The sequence below is a fragment of the Ptychodera flava genome, chromosome 15, assembly GCF_041260155.1.
Source record: "Ptychodera flava strain L36383 chromosome 15, AS_Pfla_20210202, whole genome shotgun sequence".
In the NCBI taxonomy this organism is placed as follows: Eukaryota; Metazoa; Hemichordata; class Enteropneusta; family Ptychoderidae; genus Ptychodera; species Ptychodera flava.
This window is the reverse complement of record NC_091942.1, coordinates 8654179-8670112: the sequence shown is the minus strand read 5'-3', so window position 1 is coordinate 8670112 and position 15934 is coordinate 8654179. Positions and strand designations below refer to the sequence as shown.

Here is a 15934-nt window from a genome sequence, read left to right as displayed (position 1 = left end):
AGACATCGCTGCGACATCAGCTCACGTGTGTAAACAGTGAGCTAAAACGACATGGGCATGAAGGAAATACTTAATTTTTATTAAAACTTGATTATATGTTTTAAACCCCAATGTCACTATCTTGAAAAAGATGAGGGATAAAATATGTCCTTGACTTACGAATTTCACATAGTTGACCAGTCCAACAGCTATTGAGACATGTGCAAGTAAATTGTGTACACGAGCCCGGCACTGGAAAACAGAGACCACCACTTTGACATGGGGATGAGTTGCATGGGTTTACCACTGAAATTTCAAAAGTAAAAAAATTGTTCTTCAACCCGTTTAGAGTGACAGTAAAAGTGTTGCAAACTGAACGATGACATATAAGTGGCACTGCTCTTGGATGAATCTACACTAAGTTTAATAGTGATATTAATGAGCAATGATATTATGTATGTCTCAGCATAAACATTAAGTATGTGACATTGGCACTCCACATCCTAAAGTCCCTTAGGATTGCATGTTCAACATACTTTGGGTGGCAGCATATATGCAAAACACATCATAATATGAATTCGTAAATATTCTTGACTAGAAAAACAAACGTCAAGTTGCAGTCGCATTGAGCTATAATCCGATTAACATTCAGATTCCAAGGTCGAACAAATGCAAATTTCCATTAAAACGGTGTAGGTTACAAAAATAACAGAAATACAATGAAAAGACTCACATTGCAGACAGTTTTCTCCTTCGTAGCATTGGGTACAGGTACATAAGTGAGTCTGGCATCCTGTCTGAATGCATGTACCAGCATTAGCACATGGATTTGGTGAGCATGGATCAAGCACTGAAACAGTAAAGATACGGGTGAACCTTTACAGGATGTCACTCAGTAGTGAAATTATGGAATTTAATCACTTCTATTTCTTAAAAAAATGTTGAATTCCAAAAAGATGACAAAGTTTTTCATTTTGATGAGAAAGACGCACTGTGTTTCATTTGGGTGACTTGATAGTCAATGTAACATGGCCATCACGCGCTGATTTTTATAGTATGAGTCAAAGCCCACAAAAGAAATCTTCAATGCGGCACATGATTTAATTTGATTTTTTGACAGTAATGATTAGTAAAGCATTTTTAATTTACGTTAAAAGATATAATGGGCTTGCTGAACTGGGCAGGCCATCATACATGTTAGTAAATTTTGATATGAAAGTCATATTTGTACAATATAAGCATGCCCAAGAGCATGTGATTGCTAACGTCAACACTTTTCCATAGTTTCAAGGTTTTAACCACATTTTTAGCAGCTCGTATCCAGTTGTACCAGAACACGGAACTAATGCAGTGTTATCACAAAGAACAATATGGGCTTAATCTACGGGCTTTTAATTACCTTTCTCCCCGAAAGTACCACTACTGAAGCCACTCAGAAGATTACATGTATTTTGAATAAGGTAAATATTGTTCAGCCTCATATTTTCTTAGAAAGAACAAAAAAAGATTATGGACAACTCACATATCTCACACAGTAGCCCAGTATAACAGTCACGACAGCTGCAGTTGTAAAACTGACAAGTTCCTGCAATAAGGTGGCAAACTCCTCCATTCAAGCAGGGCGCACTGTCACAAGCATCGATTGCTGTAATTGTAAAGCAGATAGGTAATTTTCAATCGTAAAATCAGCTAAACTTTCTCAATTTGAAAGTTTTCACAATTTTAGGCTCCTTGTACTATATTGGTTTTTGGATGTAATTTTGCTTATGTGTTTGTATTACTTATTGTCGATAGGGTTGAGAAAGTTAAAGAGTTTCTATCGATTGCTCGGAACATGAAATCAACCCATTGGAAATCTTTTTGCAAAACAATTTACGAATATTAAGTTTACTATATGATCTTCAGATATAGAAACGTCTGTCACTAACCCATCACATTCAAAAATTGATTAGTTCTGGACAGGGATAAATGTATAGCCAGCAAAGCATACAATTCAATTTCTCATTGATTCATGTATACGGGAATGAATAAGTAAGCAACAGGTACTTACGGATTGTACATCTGTCACCGTCCCAGCATGCGGAACATGAGCAAAGTGGCACATTGCACTGACCTTGTGCTGGCTGACAGAAACCACCGTTCATACAAGGGTTTGGCTGACAAGGATTAACAGCTGTTGGGTAACAAAATTACTTTTGTTTGATCAACTACCCTTCGAATGAATTTTGCGATTGAATCGATTGTCATTATATTCAATTTTCCTGCAATTGACATTTGAGACACAATTCATATAAGCCACTTGATTGTACCTGACATGACACAATTCATATAATGGTAAAGTCCTATAGGTTTCGATGTATACAATGCCATCAAAGAGCGATCGTCTGTATCAATATGTAGATCACGATCTAATATAACTATTCAATTTACTAATGTTCATCTTCCCCAGATATCGGTGACCTTTTCGAAAACAGTGATTATTGATATATTTTTGAAATTAGACGAAACAAATAGTATACAACTCTTATATCAAACGGAATGTTTTCAACCATTAAATCCCTACTTGTCCAGACTTATACCAACAGTTCCAGCTTATGGTGTATAAATTTCACAACTTCTTCAGTGAGGTAGAGCTGTATATCTCGAGTAAGACATAGCTTATAAGCACATTAGTTATTAGCAAGGATTAGACTGGCATGGGTTCACTGAAAATGAAATTTTTGGATAGAAAAACTTCCTTCATATCGAGATATCGGACTTTTTACTACGGCCCTACCTCGAATCTCGATTTGAATTGATATGCGATACTATATTTGAGAACAAAAAATTGAAGGTTCTCTTTGCAAAAATGAGCGGCTACATAAGACAGGATTCCTATTTTACTTTTCGAAACCATTCTCGCTATAAATTTGTCAAAGATTCGGGTGTCATTTGTTCCTTTCAAGATCTACTTCACACTCAAGGAAAATCTTCGAGCGAAAAAATTGATATAACTGTGGAAAAATCATAGAAAAATACATATTTCTTCTAAAATTATGATAGTCAACATCTCAGCATATACATTAGATAAATCACTCTACTATAAAATGGCAACAGTCTAAGAAAACGGATAGTTCGCGTTTGTCATAGAAACGAAAATGGATTAAAATGAACTAAAACTTACGTGTTTCACAGATGAACCCAGTATAGCAGCTTGAACAAACACAGGAATACTCAAAGCACGTGGCGCCAGGTTGGCAAACACCATTATTTAGACATGGATTCGGTAAACAAGCATCCAGGGCTATAATGGAACATGTACAAAATCTGGAATTCAGTAATCGATGAGGAAAAACCGGTCATGGCCACAAATGAATAGAGGCATTTGTCAAATTGAAAGTAATGGGTTTATGTCCAAACAACAAAGGAGTGAAACAGTTAAAATATAGATAGAATGCAGTTACCGAAATTGAACTTACCTTGATCACATAATCTACCCGTGAAGCAGTCTGGGCAATTGCAAGTGTATGTAATGCATGAAGTTGGGGATGGTAGACACTGACCTCCATTCTGGCATGCATGATTTTCGCATGCACTGATATCTGTCGTCGACAAGACATAATAGAAATCTTATTAAAGACTTCGTGAAAGCAAGTATCTCTATGACGTATATATATAATGTCCCTTGTTCGATAACTTCTCCTGAAATCCGTGCTTCAACGTTTATTGCTCATATATTAACAAAACAAAACTAATATCAATTGTGTTCTCTAACCTGACATTATGACAAAATTGTCATATGACTATTACTTTGCATACAGCAAAATCCAAATGACAGAGTTAGATGAGGGAAGTAGGAATATATCAACTAAAGTTTTGCAAAATTATGCATAATGTAACAAGATAATATTCAATGTATAATCAAAGACAGAATTCAAACACTAATGCTTTTAGTAAACCGTTTCTTTACGAATATTGAGACTCTCGGATACAATCTTGCTTCTGAGACTTTCGTTATGATATAAAAATGGGAAAATGACAGACATTTTGAAATTCAAATATTGATACATTGAGGGAAATGTTATTGAAAAGCAATTGCATGGTGTAAACTGGCCTTTTGCGTTGACTTTGAAAAATATTTACTTTCCTTGAGCAAAGCTTTCGCGAAATATTAAACGTTCATATTAATGTGCACGTGTTATGTTTACGGACAAGCATATTGCTCCTCATCGTAAACTATCAGTAGCATCAAAATGAGGCGTGGATAAAGACATGACAGCAGTACAACTTCAAAGGTATGACATTTCATGTAATGATGAAAATGCATCGTGAAGACGAAAAAAGCTAGGCTAGCACTTACATTCGAGGCAGTTGTCTCCACGGTAACAAAGAGGACATGTACATGTGAAGGAAGTGCAACCTGTCTCTACGCAAGTGCCACCATTGAAACACTGGTTAGGGTCACATGGGTCCAACACTACGGATGTAGGAGACAAATACGAAGATATGTTAGTGATGCTGACTGTAGGGCATAACTGAGAGAGTACCCTGTGATTGTGCTTAACATGTAGTTTTGAATGAATGTTTGCCGTTTTCAGTGAAAAACATGGTGAAAGGGTACCTTGATTGATGTTCATGAAGTGGATCAAGAAGAATGAGTAAACACGCAACTTTTTCCCCTAGCCCGAAACTTAAGTAAAATACTGTTTTCCTTTCTGTTAGAGTACTCTCCTTCTTGCTTCAAGAATCACCTATCCCATCAAATTAAGTTTGATCGACAAAATGAGCCTACCATCCTGTTGTTACAAATCACGAACAACTGATCTCTAGATGCACACGATAATGGATGTGATAAGGGTCGTACAGAAACAGCAATTAAGGTAAAAGGGGCTTAAAGCGAAAAACTACGAATTATTATAGTTCAGTAAAGTACACATACAATTCATATCTACATCTCTCACTTTTTGATGAAGTGCATATTTTGTTGGATAATGTTTTACAAGATTACATTCACATTTCAAAATGTTGATGTGGAAAACTGCTTACACTGAAAAATTATATGTTTCAGTAGTACTTAATTATGAATGCGTGCATGGATTAAGAGAAACAGACTCGCGCCTGTGTAACATAACAGGAATAACATAGGATATCGAAGAACCATTCACTGTATTGTACATTAAAGTTTTAGGGGTACACCATTCGAACGCAGGCCTTTCATTGGGTAAACTTACATGTTTCGCATCGGTTCCCTGTATAGCATGAATGACATGAACACAGTGGTAGAGTGCAGGATCCCGGTACTGGTGAGCACTGGCCTCCATTTTCACATGGATTAATCTGACATGGATCTTGAGCTGCAACAGTTCATGAACACGACATATTTCTCACTAATTAACTTAACACAATTCGCACTGGTAATTTTATTACTTATTGTTTGCAAACTGGCGAAGTTAATATTTAAGTTGGCGATAATAGATGTTATAGTGTCTAGAAGGACACCCTTACTGTACAATAAATGTCTTCGGAAGCACGTATACCTACATTTGGATCTGATAGAAGTTTTGCTTGGTCATAGGTCCTGGAATTATCTGTCTTTTTTGTTTAGTGGGCTAAGATATTAATTTGCGGTCGTCGACACGTCTTACATTGTAGTAAGTTTCTGTTGTGTGTATTTAATTTCGTATGCTGTTTTATTTGTGTCATCCGTTGCTGACTTTAAGTAGTATCGCTAGGTCAATATGTTATTGTGTGGTCCCTTATGAACCAAGTGTGTAAAGAACAATCAAGTAGACTTGTGTTACTAACCAGTCTCACAGAAGTCGCCCGTGTAACAACCCGGGCATGCGCAGTAGTATTGGGTGCAGGAACCCGAAACTTGCATGCAACTTCCTCCATTCAGGCAGCCGTGTCCAATACATGGGTTGACAGCTAAAGGAGAAAATGCAAGAAAAGCAAATAAATAAAGGGGAATGGTGGCTTCATGTCGCATATACAAAATTCAGATTCTTTGAGACCCATTCAAATTTATGTTGCTTTCTCATATTAATCGATTATCTTTTCACGTTCTCGCTTCCTGAACTACAACATTGAAAAAGCTTTGCCAGGTGCCGTCAACCTTGTCTCTCACTGGGTAAGACACCAGGCAAAAACATTAACATTGAGGTGTCTCTTCTGGGATCAAAAATAACCACACGTTTTCATTTTACGCGCCATGAAGAAGATACTTCTGAAAATGTGGTGAAACATGAGAAGAGCACATATTTTGACAATAAAAAATACAAGTACAAAAATACAAATACTATATTTAAATACTACCTCATATACACATCCTAGTTTTTTGTATTTACTCCTTCAAATTCTCTTTTTCGAAAAGTTCTTTGTTCTTCCTATTTACACAAGTATATAGGCTATATTGTCCTATTTACACAAGTATATAGGCTATATTGTCCCTGGGGACGAAGAAAGTAAAATGGATTACCGAGATACAGAACTTACGTATATTACATCGTGGCCCACTGAAGCATTGTGGACAAATGCAGGTGAAATCTGTACATGAACCTGATAATTGGAAACAAGTGCCACCGTTCTGACAGCTATCAATTGTACATGGGTTGGTGACTGGTTAGATAAAATACAACAAATGCAAACAACATAAGTCGAACCTACAATTTTGTAGAAGTAATGTTTGCTATGAGATCATTCAAACACTAAACACAGTGCATGTGAATGACAGCAGGGTTGTTCAATATAAAATCTATAGAAAAGTTTCTTGACGAAAATGCTTCATGAAGTTCTTTTGAAGTGTTTAATATATCAAGAGAATCTGAAATTGGACATTAAAACAAATGATGATTGGTCTTTGACCTCTAGGGTATACATAAAAAATACTGATGGACGGTGACACCTGCTTACAGGCAGGTCGAACTTACATATAGTACACAGTTGTCCTGCGTAACACTCTGGGCACTCACAGATGAAAGAGTCGCAGAGATTTCTACAAGTACCCCCATTCTGACATGGATTACTTGAACAAACATCCACAGCTGTCGACAAGAAAGCAAGACAGGGAGAAAACACTTGTCAATATGTCAAAATCTACCTTTTAAAATACCAATATATACGGAACAACAGAAGCAAAGCAACGAAAACATTCAAAGATAAGATAAGTTGAACCATTCGTCCGATGATCGCTGCAGATAACACACGTAGCGCGAAATTCTAACGCCTAAGTCCTGTTTTCTACTTGTTATCAATTTATACAGTAAATCGGGTGGTAGTTGGAAAATGAGTTGCCGTCCAGGAATCTTTAAGATATAGTGTGAGCATAGGAAAACGTTAAATTCAATTTATTCATTAATTTGTACGATTTGATGACGTATGCATGAATTATTTTAAGACGTACCAATATCACATGTTGGTCCAGTCCAACATGGACTACACTGACAGCTGAACGATGGGCAGTTGCTGGTACAAAAACCATTGTTCTGACAGGGGTTCACGGGTTGGCACAGATTGACCACAGACTCACACAAGTTGCCATCATAGCATGTCGGACACTCACAAGAGGTAGTAGAGCATGTGACGTCCATGGAACAAGTTCCACCGTTCAGACAGAAATTCTGAGTCTGGCATAGGTCAACTCCTTAAAAATTTCAGAGAAAAGTTTAATTCAATAAAGAAACAGTTGTGACTTGTGAATCACATGGTGAATAGCTGAGAAAGGTTACGATTAAATTGTGATACCTACCAGTTTTAAGAAAACATAGACTCAAGAGGAAACTGCTCGAATACTTATTTAGATTAATGCCATATATTATCAAAATGAGCAATACGCAGTTGCTGACATTAAAATAATCAACAAGTCAATGTCCAGAGAAGAAAAGATCTACAAAAGACCATCCATCAGTCCTTGTTTTTAATTTGGTAATAAACATTCAAGTACATTGCCATTCATATGTAACAACATCCTCACTTACAAAAACCGCACACAGCACAGCAGACACATATGCATGCATAATATACTCTGGCTATAGCACGACATGCCGAGGTACTTCATAAACCAACAAGATATGAACTGAATATGCGCACGTGTTTTACACCAGGTTCATTAATAGTAGTACGCTTCACAGAACAATGAGATATCTGTTTATCACTATATGTAGCAGGGTTTTTAAAACTTCGCACAGTACTCTCGGAGTTTAATCACTAATTACAAAACTTTACTTAATATGCAAATGAGCTGTTAATTAACTTGACACTGCTCAATGCTTTATGGGACAATTAGATATCCATTAGATCAACATTTGTAGCACGTTTTATTTAATTTAATGCTGCAATTTTAGAGTAATGTCACTAATTACAAAGTTCATTAAATATGCAAATAAACCCTAAATTAACTTGACACTGTTCAATGATTTATAGCACAATTAAATATTTATCAAATCAACATCTGTAGCACGTTTCACAAAATTTTGGTGCCGAAATTTCAGAGTTATATACCTAATTACAAAGTTTATTAAATATGCTAGTGAACCCTTAATTAACTTTACACTACTAAATGCTTTACAGTTAGATATCTGTCGTATCAGTATGTGCAGCAGTTTTCATCACATTTGATGCAGTTATTTCGGAGTTATATGACTAATTATAAGACTTCATGAAACATCCAAATGAGCTAATTATTAACTTGACACTGCTCAATGCTTCACAGTACAATTGGATATTTATCAGATCAACATCTGTAGCAAGTTTCATCAAATTTAACGCTGTAATTTTGGAGTAACATCACTAATTACAAAGTTCATTAAATATGCAAATGAACCCTTAATTCACTTTACACAACTAAATGCTCTACACCACAATTAGATATCTGTCGGATCAGTATCTGCAGCAGATTTCATCACATTTGGTGCAGTTATTTTGGAGTTATATCACTAATTACTAAACTTCATAAAATATGCAAATGACCTATTTGTTAACTTGACACTTCCAAATGCTTCTCAGTACAATTAGATATTTATCAAAACAATATCTGTACCCAATTTCACTGACTTGGGTGCCGTAATTTCAGAGTTATATACCTAATTACAAAGTTCATTAAATATGCAAATGAACCCTTAATTAATTTCACACTACTAAATGCTTTACACTACAGTTAGATATCAGTCGGATCAGTATCTGCAGCAGATTTCATCACATTTGGTGAAGTTATATCGGTGTTATATGACTAATTACAAACCTTCATAAAATATGCAAAATGAGCTATTTATTAACTTGACACTGCTCAATGCTTCTAAGTTTAATTAGATATATATCAGATCAATATTTGTTGCAAGTATTATCAAGTTTGGTGCAGGAATTTCAGAGTTATGACACTAATAACAAAAGTTCATTAATATGCAAATGAGCAAATAATTGGCATGACACTCACAGTATCATCATAATGTTCTTAGATTGTCATCTGTGAAAAGTTTCATGAAATTTTGTGCAGTATTTCTTGATATATGTCTACACTGTCATTACCGTCTCCATAGGGAAACCATTGTACGGAAAAAAACGATATTGCATAACTTCATTAATATGCAAGCCACACTAACCAAAATCTAATCAGTTCTTGCAAGTAGCATATGGTACCTGTGTACCAAATCTGACTTGAATCCGTTCAGGCGTTTTTGAGTTATCGTGTAAACAGACAGACAGACAGACACACACACACACACACACACACACACACACACACACACACACACACACACACACGGACAGACAGACAGACATCGCTATGACATTAGCCCACGTGTTTACATACGTGAGCTAAAAATGATAACAGCAATCCAATAGCAAACATAGAAATACAGATAAAATGACCGTTATGGGCACGAATTACTGAATACATACTCTGGTCGCAGGTTCTTCCAGCAAAACACGTTGGGCAATTACAGGCGAAGTTGTCACAGCCAATAGGAGTACACTGCCCACTTCCGCAGGGGTTGTTGTCGCATGGGTTCAGGGCTGACGGAGTTAAAAAACGATGACAAGAAATGTAATACAGTGATGGAAAAATTATAAGGTAAATTTAAACATATGCTTTAGGATTTTAAAATTATGGAAGCCAAGAAAATAAAAAATGATGAAGAGAGTTTAACGATTTCATTGGCACTCTTCGGCTTATATACACATGTTATAAATCACCGGCTTCCGCCAACATTCAAACAGTAAAAACTTTTCCAATCGAGAACGGATGTGTCTCATTCACATATAGGGAGCCTTTCAAAAGAGTTTATTGACATTCACATGGAATGATATTAAGATTTAAAAATAGCCATACGTGTTTCACATCTGGAGCCTGTGAAGCAGCCAATTATGCATTGACAAGTGAAGTCTACACATGAGCCAGGGGTAGGGTAGCACAGACCATTGTTGAGACACGGGTTCTCGTCACATGGATTTTTAACTGTAGAAGGTACAAGGAACAAGGAAACAATAAGAAACCAACTTAATACATTCATATTAATCAGAAATAATTCAATTTTTGTTAGTTTTCTCGAAAATATATAAGATCAGAATTGCTATGATGCTAGAACAAGATATTTTTTACCTTTGACGGCTAAAAAAATGCAATTTTCTACCTGAAAGTAATGATCTCATAAAACTCCGAGAGATGTGGTGGTTGTGTTACCGTACATATGAAAATTTTGACAATCTGTTAAGGGGGTCACTGTAATGATACACATTCTTGATTCACCAAGTACAGTTTTATTCACTACGGGATGGGTAGGAAGGATCAAATTCAAATGTTGTCGAATCATGCGTCTTTCACTGCCACTCGTTTAAGAAAGGATTATACTCTTAGAAATAGGTTGGGAGGGGATGTTTATTCGTGAGTGTGCACTAATCACCAGTCGATCACTTTAACAGGGTTGTAATACACATGTAACCTTTAGAACCACCCACACAAGATGATTAACTGTTCATAGGGTTGCAGAGCGTAAAAAAATGTTGCAGATATCCTGGTGCAGCTTACGTTGATTGCAGTTCCTTCCAGTGTAACAGCTTGGACATGTACAGGAATACTCAGTGCACGATCCGGGTGGGTTGGGTGCACACTGTCCATTGTTCAGACACGGGTCTGGTGAACAAGGATCTAAAACTGTACACAAATGCAAGGAGAAAACATGTAAATGTTAATTCCTTGACACATCTGAAGAACACATGGCCGTATGATCTTATATACTACTTTCCCCGGTGCCTGCGGTGGAGAATAAATGCGGACATATCCCTCTGATATCATGATTCTACATCAGCTCAGAATGGGCCATTGTTATATTCGGTCTTGAATCAAGTGACTGAAATACGCTGTATAACATAAGATCTAGCGTTCATCATTTTATTATTGTGAGAAGATAAATCGTACTTGGTGACTGCTTGGTTACAACTTACAGACTGACTATCGGAATCAAGCCTTTATAACATAAATTTGTTTTCATAGTATGCAATCACAAAGAAGTCAATTAAAGAAATGTCAAGCAAAACAGACTTAGCCATACTTATATACAATGTACGAATAACTTATGGCATTAACTTCCTCAACATTCAAACTTACAGCTGTCGCAGAGGAAACCGGTGAAACAAGTTTGGCAGACACATGTGAAGACACTACAGCTAGGACCAGTTGGTGTTTGGACTGCCTGGCATACTGCTCCATTCCTGCAAGGGCTGGACTGACAAGGGTCAATTCCTAAAAAGAGAGCACTCATTAAGGTGGTTTTGAATGTTTCATCCTTTCAAAAATATATTCTACTTTTAAAAATACAACTGTAAAAAGTATGTAATTGATTCACACAACTTTATTTATGCAAGAATGTTAACACAGTTGATCAGAGGCCATTAGTTACATAAACTTAAATAGAATTTTCGTCTTAATACAGTCGTTTCTTGACTAATAAGAACACAGTAAATATAGATTGTAACCATTGTAAATTAAAAGAAAGATAATGCTTCACTGGTTTAACACGATCTCAATGTTCACAATATGCAATAGTTGTTTTATATTCTTGGTATGATACCATCTATTACATATTGGCAGAGTGAATCTTTCTCGCTCGTCTTCTATGGTTACCTTGGCCGACGAAACCATTAGTAAAAATAATTTTGGAAAAACAAACTTGTATATTCAGGCAATAATATACAATATATTATAATATATATATATATATATATATATATATATATATATATATATATATATAATTATATATATTATTTATATTATTACATCATACCAGTATATTGATGGTGCAAATACAGCGATCTTATTGGTCGAGACGCGAAAAGAACCGTGGTATATTGGCGATATATCACTGCTGGCATGCGCACTAGCTCTCAGCTAGTGGAAAAGTCCTTTTATGACGTTCTCCGCCAGAAATTCAATATACTGTTATGATATAATAGCATAAATCACACCCAGCGACGGTATACCACTCGATCTTGACCATTTCACTTCATATGTGCATTCGCTATCGCTCGTGCATATATGTCGTAAACTGGTCAAAATCGCGTGGTATACCATCGCTGGGTGTGCTTTATTGCTTAAATATCATATAATGTAATCTATTATTGCGCATAAGAGTTTACTCACTGCTCTCGCAGTGTAACCCTGTAAAGCACGGTGGGCACACACAGTTGTAAACCTCACATGAGCCTGGCAACAGTTGACACTCAGCACCATTCTGGCATGGACTTGACTCGCACCCGTCAATAGCTTTGTGATATGAACAATACATAAAAATCAACTCTCGCAGATGCGTGAAAAAAATGGGTGAGTACACACTTCTTTCGGCAAAAATAATACATTTTAAAAGAATCGTTTAAAAGTTTTTGATTTATGATACTCTTTTCAGATGTCCTTTGAACACGAATCACATGTATATTCAAGATCCTTAATTATTTTTGGCTTTTTTGATTATTGAGAATTAATTATTGCCACTCAATTACATTTCATGCATATTTCCCCATTATATAAGTCTATTCCAACATTTAAAAATTTGCACGATTATAGCCAATGGTACTGATTGGGGTGGAAGGATATAGGTTTATGGATACTTACTAACCTGTTTCACATCTATCTCCTGAGAAACAACCTTGACAGAAACATAAGTATTCATCGCAAATACCTGGTTGCGACTGGCATAAGGCATCATTCAAACAGGGCCTGCTGACACAAGGGTCATCGACTGTTAAAAAAACAGGCAAAAGCTGGTAAGTGAGGGTACATAGTTGCAATATTTTTTCAATTTAGAGTTAGTCTAAAACTAATTTTAGCACCATTTTCTAATTAATTTGAAGATCCAAGTGAACATAATGATGAAATGTGTAACTTGAGACCGTATCTTCTGAATGACTAACAAAATGAAGTACTGGGCTCAACTTTCATATGTCAAGTCAATTGGCACAACAAGTCTACAAGTTATTCAAATATTTCGTGATTCATAATAAACATTGGAAATACTTTTCGTAGAATAGACTCTACAAGGATTCTTTTCCATCATACTAAAATCTTAATGATATTTACAGAGGATGCAATTTATTCCAGAGTAACAAGTTGGACAAATACAGCTGGATGAGTCGCAATCTGGTGATGTGACGCAAGTTCCACCATTCCTGCAATTATTGGTGAGGCATGGATCAACAGCTGAAAGAAATAAGAGGAAAATTGAGTGATGAACCATATGAACGTTTTATTTACAGTTCTGATATCAAGTTAACCAGAGAGGGAATGAGAAAACCAGATATGAACTGAATATGCTCACGTGTTTTACAACAGGTTCTTAATGAGGTACGCTTCACAGAACAATGAGATATATGTTATCACAATATGTAGCAGGTTTTTCAACTTCGAGCAATACTCTAAGAGTTTAATATATTAGTTTAGATATCCATCAGATCAACATTTGTAGCACGTTTTATTTAATTTAATGCTGTAATTTAGAGTCATGTCACTAATTACAAAGTTCATTAAATATGCAAATAAACCCTAAATTAACTTGACACTGTTCAATGATTCATAGCACAATAAAATTTTTATGAAATCAAAATCTGTAGCCGGAAATCAATATCTGGTGCCGAAATTTCAGAGTTATATACCTAATTACAAAGTTATTAAATATGCAAATGACCCTTAATTAACTTTACACTTGTAATGCTTTACAACACAGTTAAATATCTGTCGTATCGGTATGTGCAGCAGTTTTCATCACATTTGATGCAGTTATTTCGGAGTTATATGACTAATTATAAGACTTCATGAAATATGCAAATGAGCTAATTATTAACTTGACACTGCTCAATGCTTCTCAGTACAATTGGATACTTATCAGATCAACATCTGTAGCAAGTTTCATCAAATTTAACGCTGTAATTTTGGAGTAATATCACTAATTACAAAGTTCATTAAATATGCAAATGAACCCTTAATTAACTTCACACAACTAAATGCTCTACACCACAATTAGATATCTGTCGGATCAGTATCTGCAGCAGATTTCATCACATTTGGTGCAGTTAGTTTGGAGTTATATCACTAATTACAAAACTTCATAAAATATGCAAATGCCCTATTTGTTAACTTGACACTGCCAAATGCTTCTCAGTACAATTAGATACTTATCAAAACAATATCTGTACCCAATTTCACTGACTTGGGTGCCGTAATTTCAGAGTTATATACCTAATTACAAAGTTCATTAAATATGCAAATGAACCCTTAATTAACTTCACACAACTAAATGCTTTACACCACAATTAGATATCAGTCGGATCAGTATCTGCAGCAAATTTCATCATATTTGGTGAAGTTATATCGGAGTTATATGACCAATTACAAACCTTCATAAAATATGCAAATGAGCTATTTATTAACTTGACACTGCCTAATGCTTCTAAGTATAATTAGATATATATCAGATCAATATTTGTTGCATGTATCATCAAGTTTGGTGCAGGAATTTCAGAGTTATCTCACTAATAACAAAAGTTAATTAAATATGCAAATGAGAAGATAATTGACATGACACTTACAGTATCATCATAATGTTCTGAGATTGTCGTCTGTGAAAAGTTTCATGAAATTTTGTGCAGTATTTCTTGATATATGTCTACACTGTCATTATCGTCTCCATAGGGAAACCATTGTACGGAAAAAAAACCGATATTGCATAACTTCATTAATATGCAAGCCACACTAACCAAAATCTAATCAGTTCTTGCAAGTAGCATATGGTACCTGTGTACCAAATCTGACTTGAATCCGTTCAGGCGTTTTTGAGTTATCGTGTAAACAGACAGACAGACAGACAGACACACACACTAACACACACACAAACGGACAGACAGACAGACATCGCTATGACATTAGCCCACGTGTTTACACACGTGAGCTAAAAAGTTTATAGTTCTGTATTTGCTCTTTATTTCCGAAGAATATAATTAAAAGGTCTTTTTGCAGTTTACAAACATGTTTTTGGGATAGATTTTCAAAAGTTTTCACAACATCTTCTTATCGGCATCGTTGAAGATTGTAAAAACAGTGCTACGTTATGCTAAGGAAGTGTTGAATATTTTGCTAGTTCAGCAAATAGAAATGTTCTGAGTTGAGGCCGTTGTGAATTCACTAATATTTTCCAAGTAATGACACTGTGTTCTCTATCACAAATCGTTGTGCTGTTATCCATATTAGCATCTGAAAAATATTCAAACTACTTCAAATATTGTGTAGGAGGAAGTGCAAAGGGAAAAATTTAGGCATTCATGAAATCTGAATAGTTAATTCTCAAAAGGCTATGCAAGGGTGAGAGTCTACAGCCTACTTTCGTATAGGAAGCCCCTTGGGTATGTGTGCCAACCAATGGCGTCCGCTATTTCTGAGTATATTGAAAGTAGATGATTTCTGGTTCTGGTGTCCAGTTCGGTTCTTTTCAGC

The 15934-nt window shown here is 35.7% G+C and overlaps 1 protein-coding gene across 1 annotated transcript in view; it reads right to left on the bottom strand.

Annotated features, from left to right (window-relative positions):
- The window catches only part of LOC139152237 (neurogenic locus notch homolog protein 1-like), a 191826-nt gene extending 178324 nt beyond the window's left edge, over positions 1 to 13502 (bottom strand). The window contains exons 1-19 of the mRNA XM_070725378.1: positions 13466 to 13502; positions 13068 to 13190; positions 12596 to 12718; positions 11561 to 11695; positions 10982 to 11107; positions 10286 to 10411; positions 9856 to 9969; positions 7361 to 7600; positions 6888 to 7001; positions 6454 to 6576; positions 5764 to 5886; positions 5190 to 5312; positions 4319 to 4435; positions 3438 to 3560; positions 3143 to 3262; positions 2030 to 2152; positions 1502 to 1624; positions 713 to 829; positions 160 to 285 (exon numbers count right to left, since the gene is read on the bottom strand). Coding sequence (XP_070581479.1) covers positions 160 to 285; positions 713 to 829; positions 1502 to 1624; positions 2030 to 2152; positions 3143 to 3262; positions 3438 to 3560; positions 4319 to 4435; positions 5190 to 5312; positions 5764 to 5886; positions 6454 to 6576; positions 6888 to 7001; positions 7361 to 7600; positions 9856 to 9969; positions 10286 to 10411; positions 10982 to 11107; positions 11561 to 11695; positions 12596 to 12718; positions 13068 to 13190; positions 13466 to 13502 — 2356 coding nt within the window. The remainder of the gene's footprint in view (positions 1 to 159; positions 286 to 712; positions 830 to 1501; positions 1625 to 2029; positions 2153 to 3142; positions 3263 to 3437; positions 3561 to 4318; positions 4436 to 5189; positions 5313 to 5763; positions 5887 to 6453; positions 6577 to 6887; positions 7002 to 7360; positions 7601 to 9855; positions 9970 to 10285; positions 10412 to 10981; positions 11108 to 11560; positions 11696 to 12595; positions 12719 to 13067; positions 13191 to 13465) is intronic.
- Positions 13503 to 15934: the final 2432 nt, after the last annotated feature.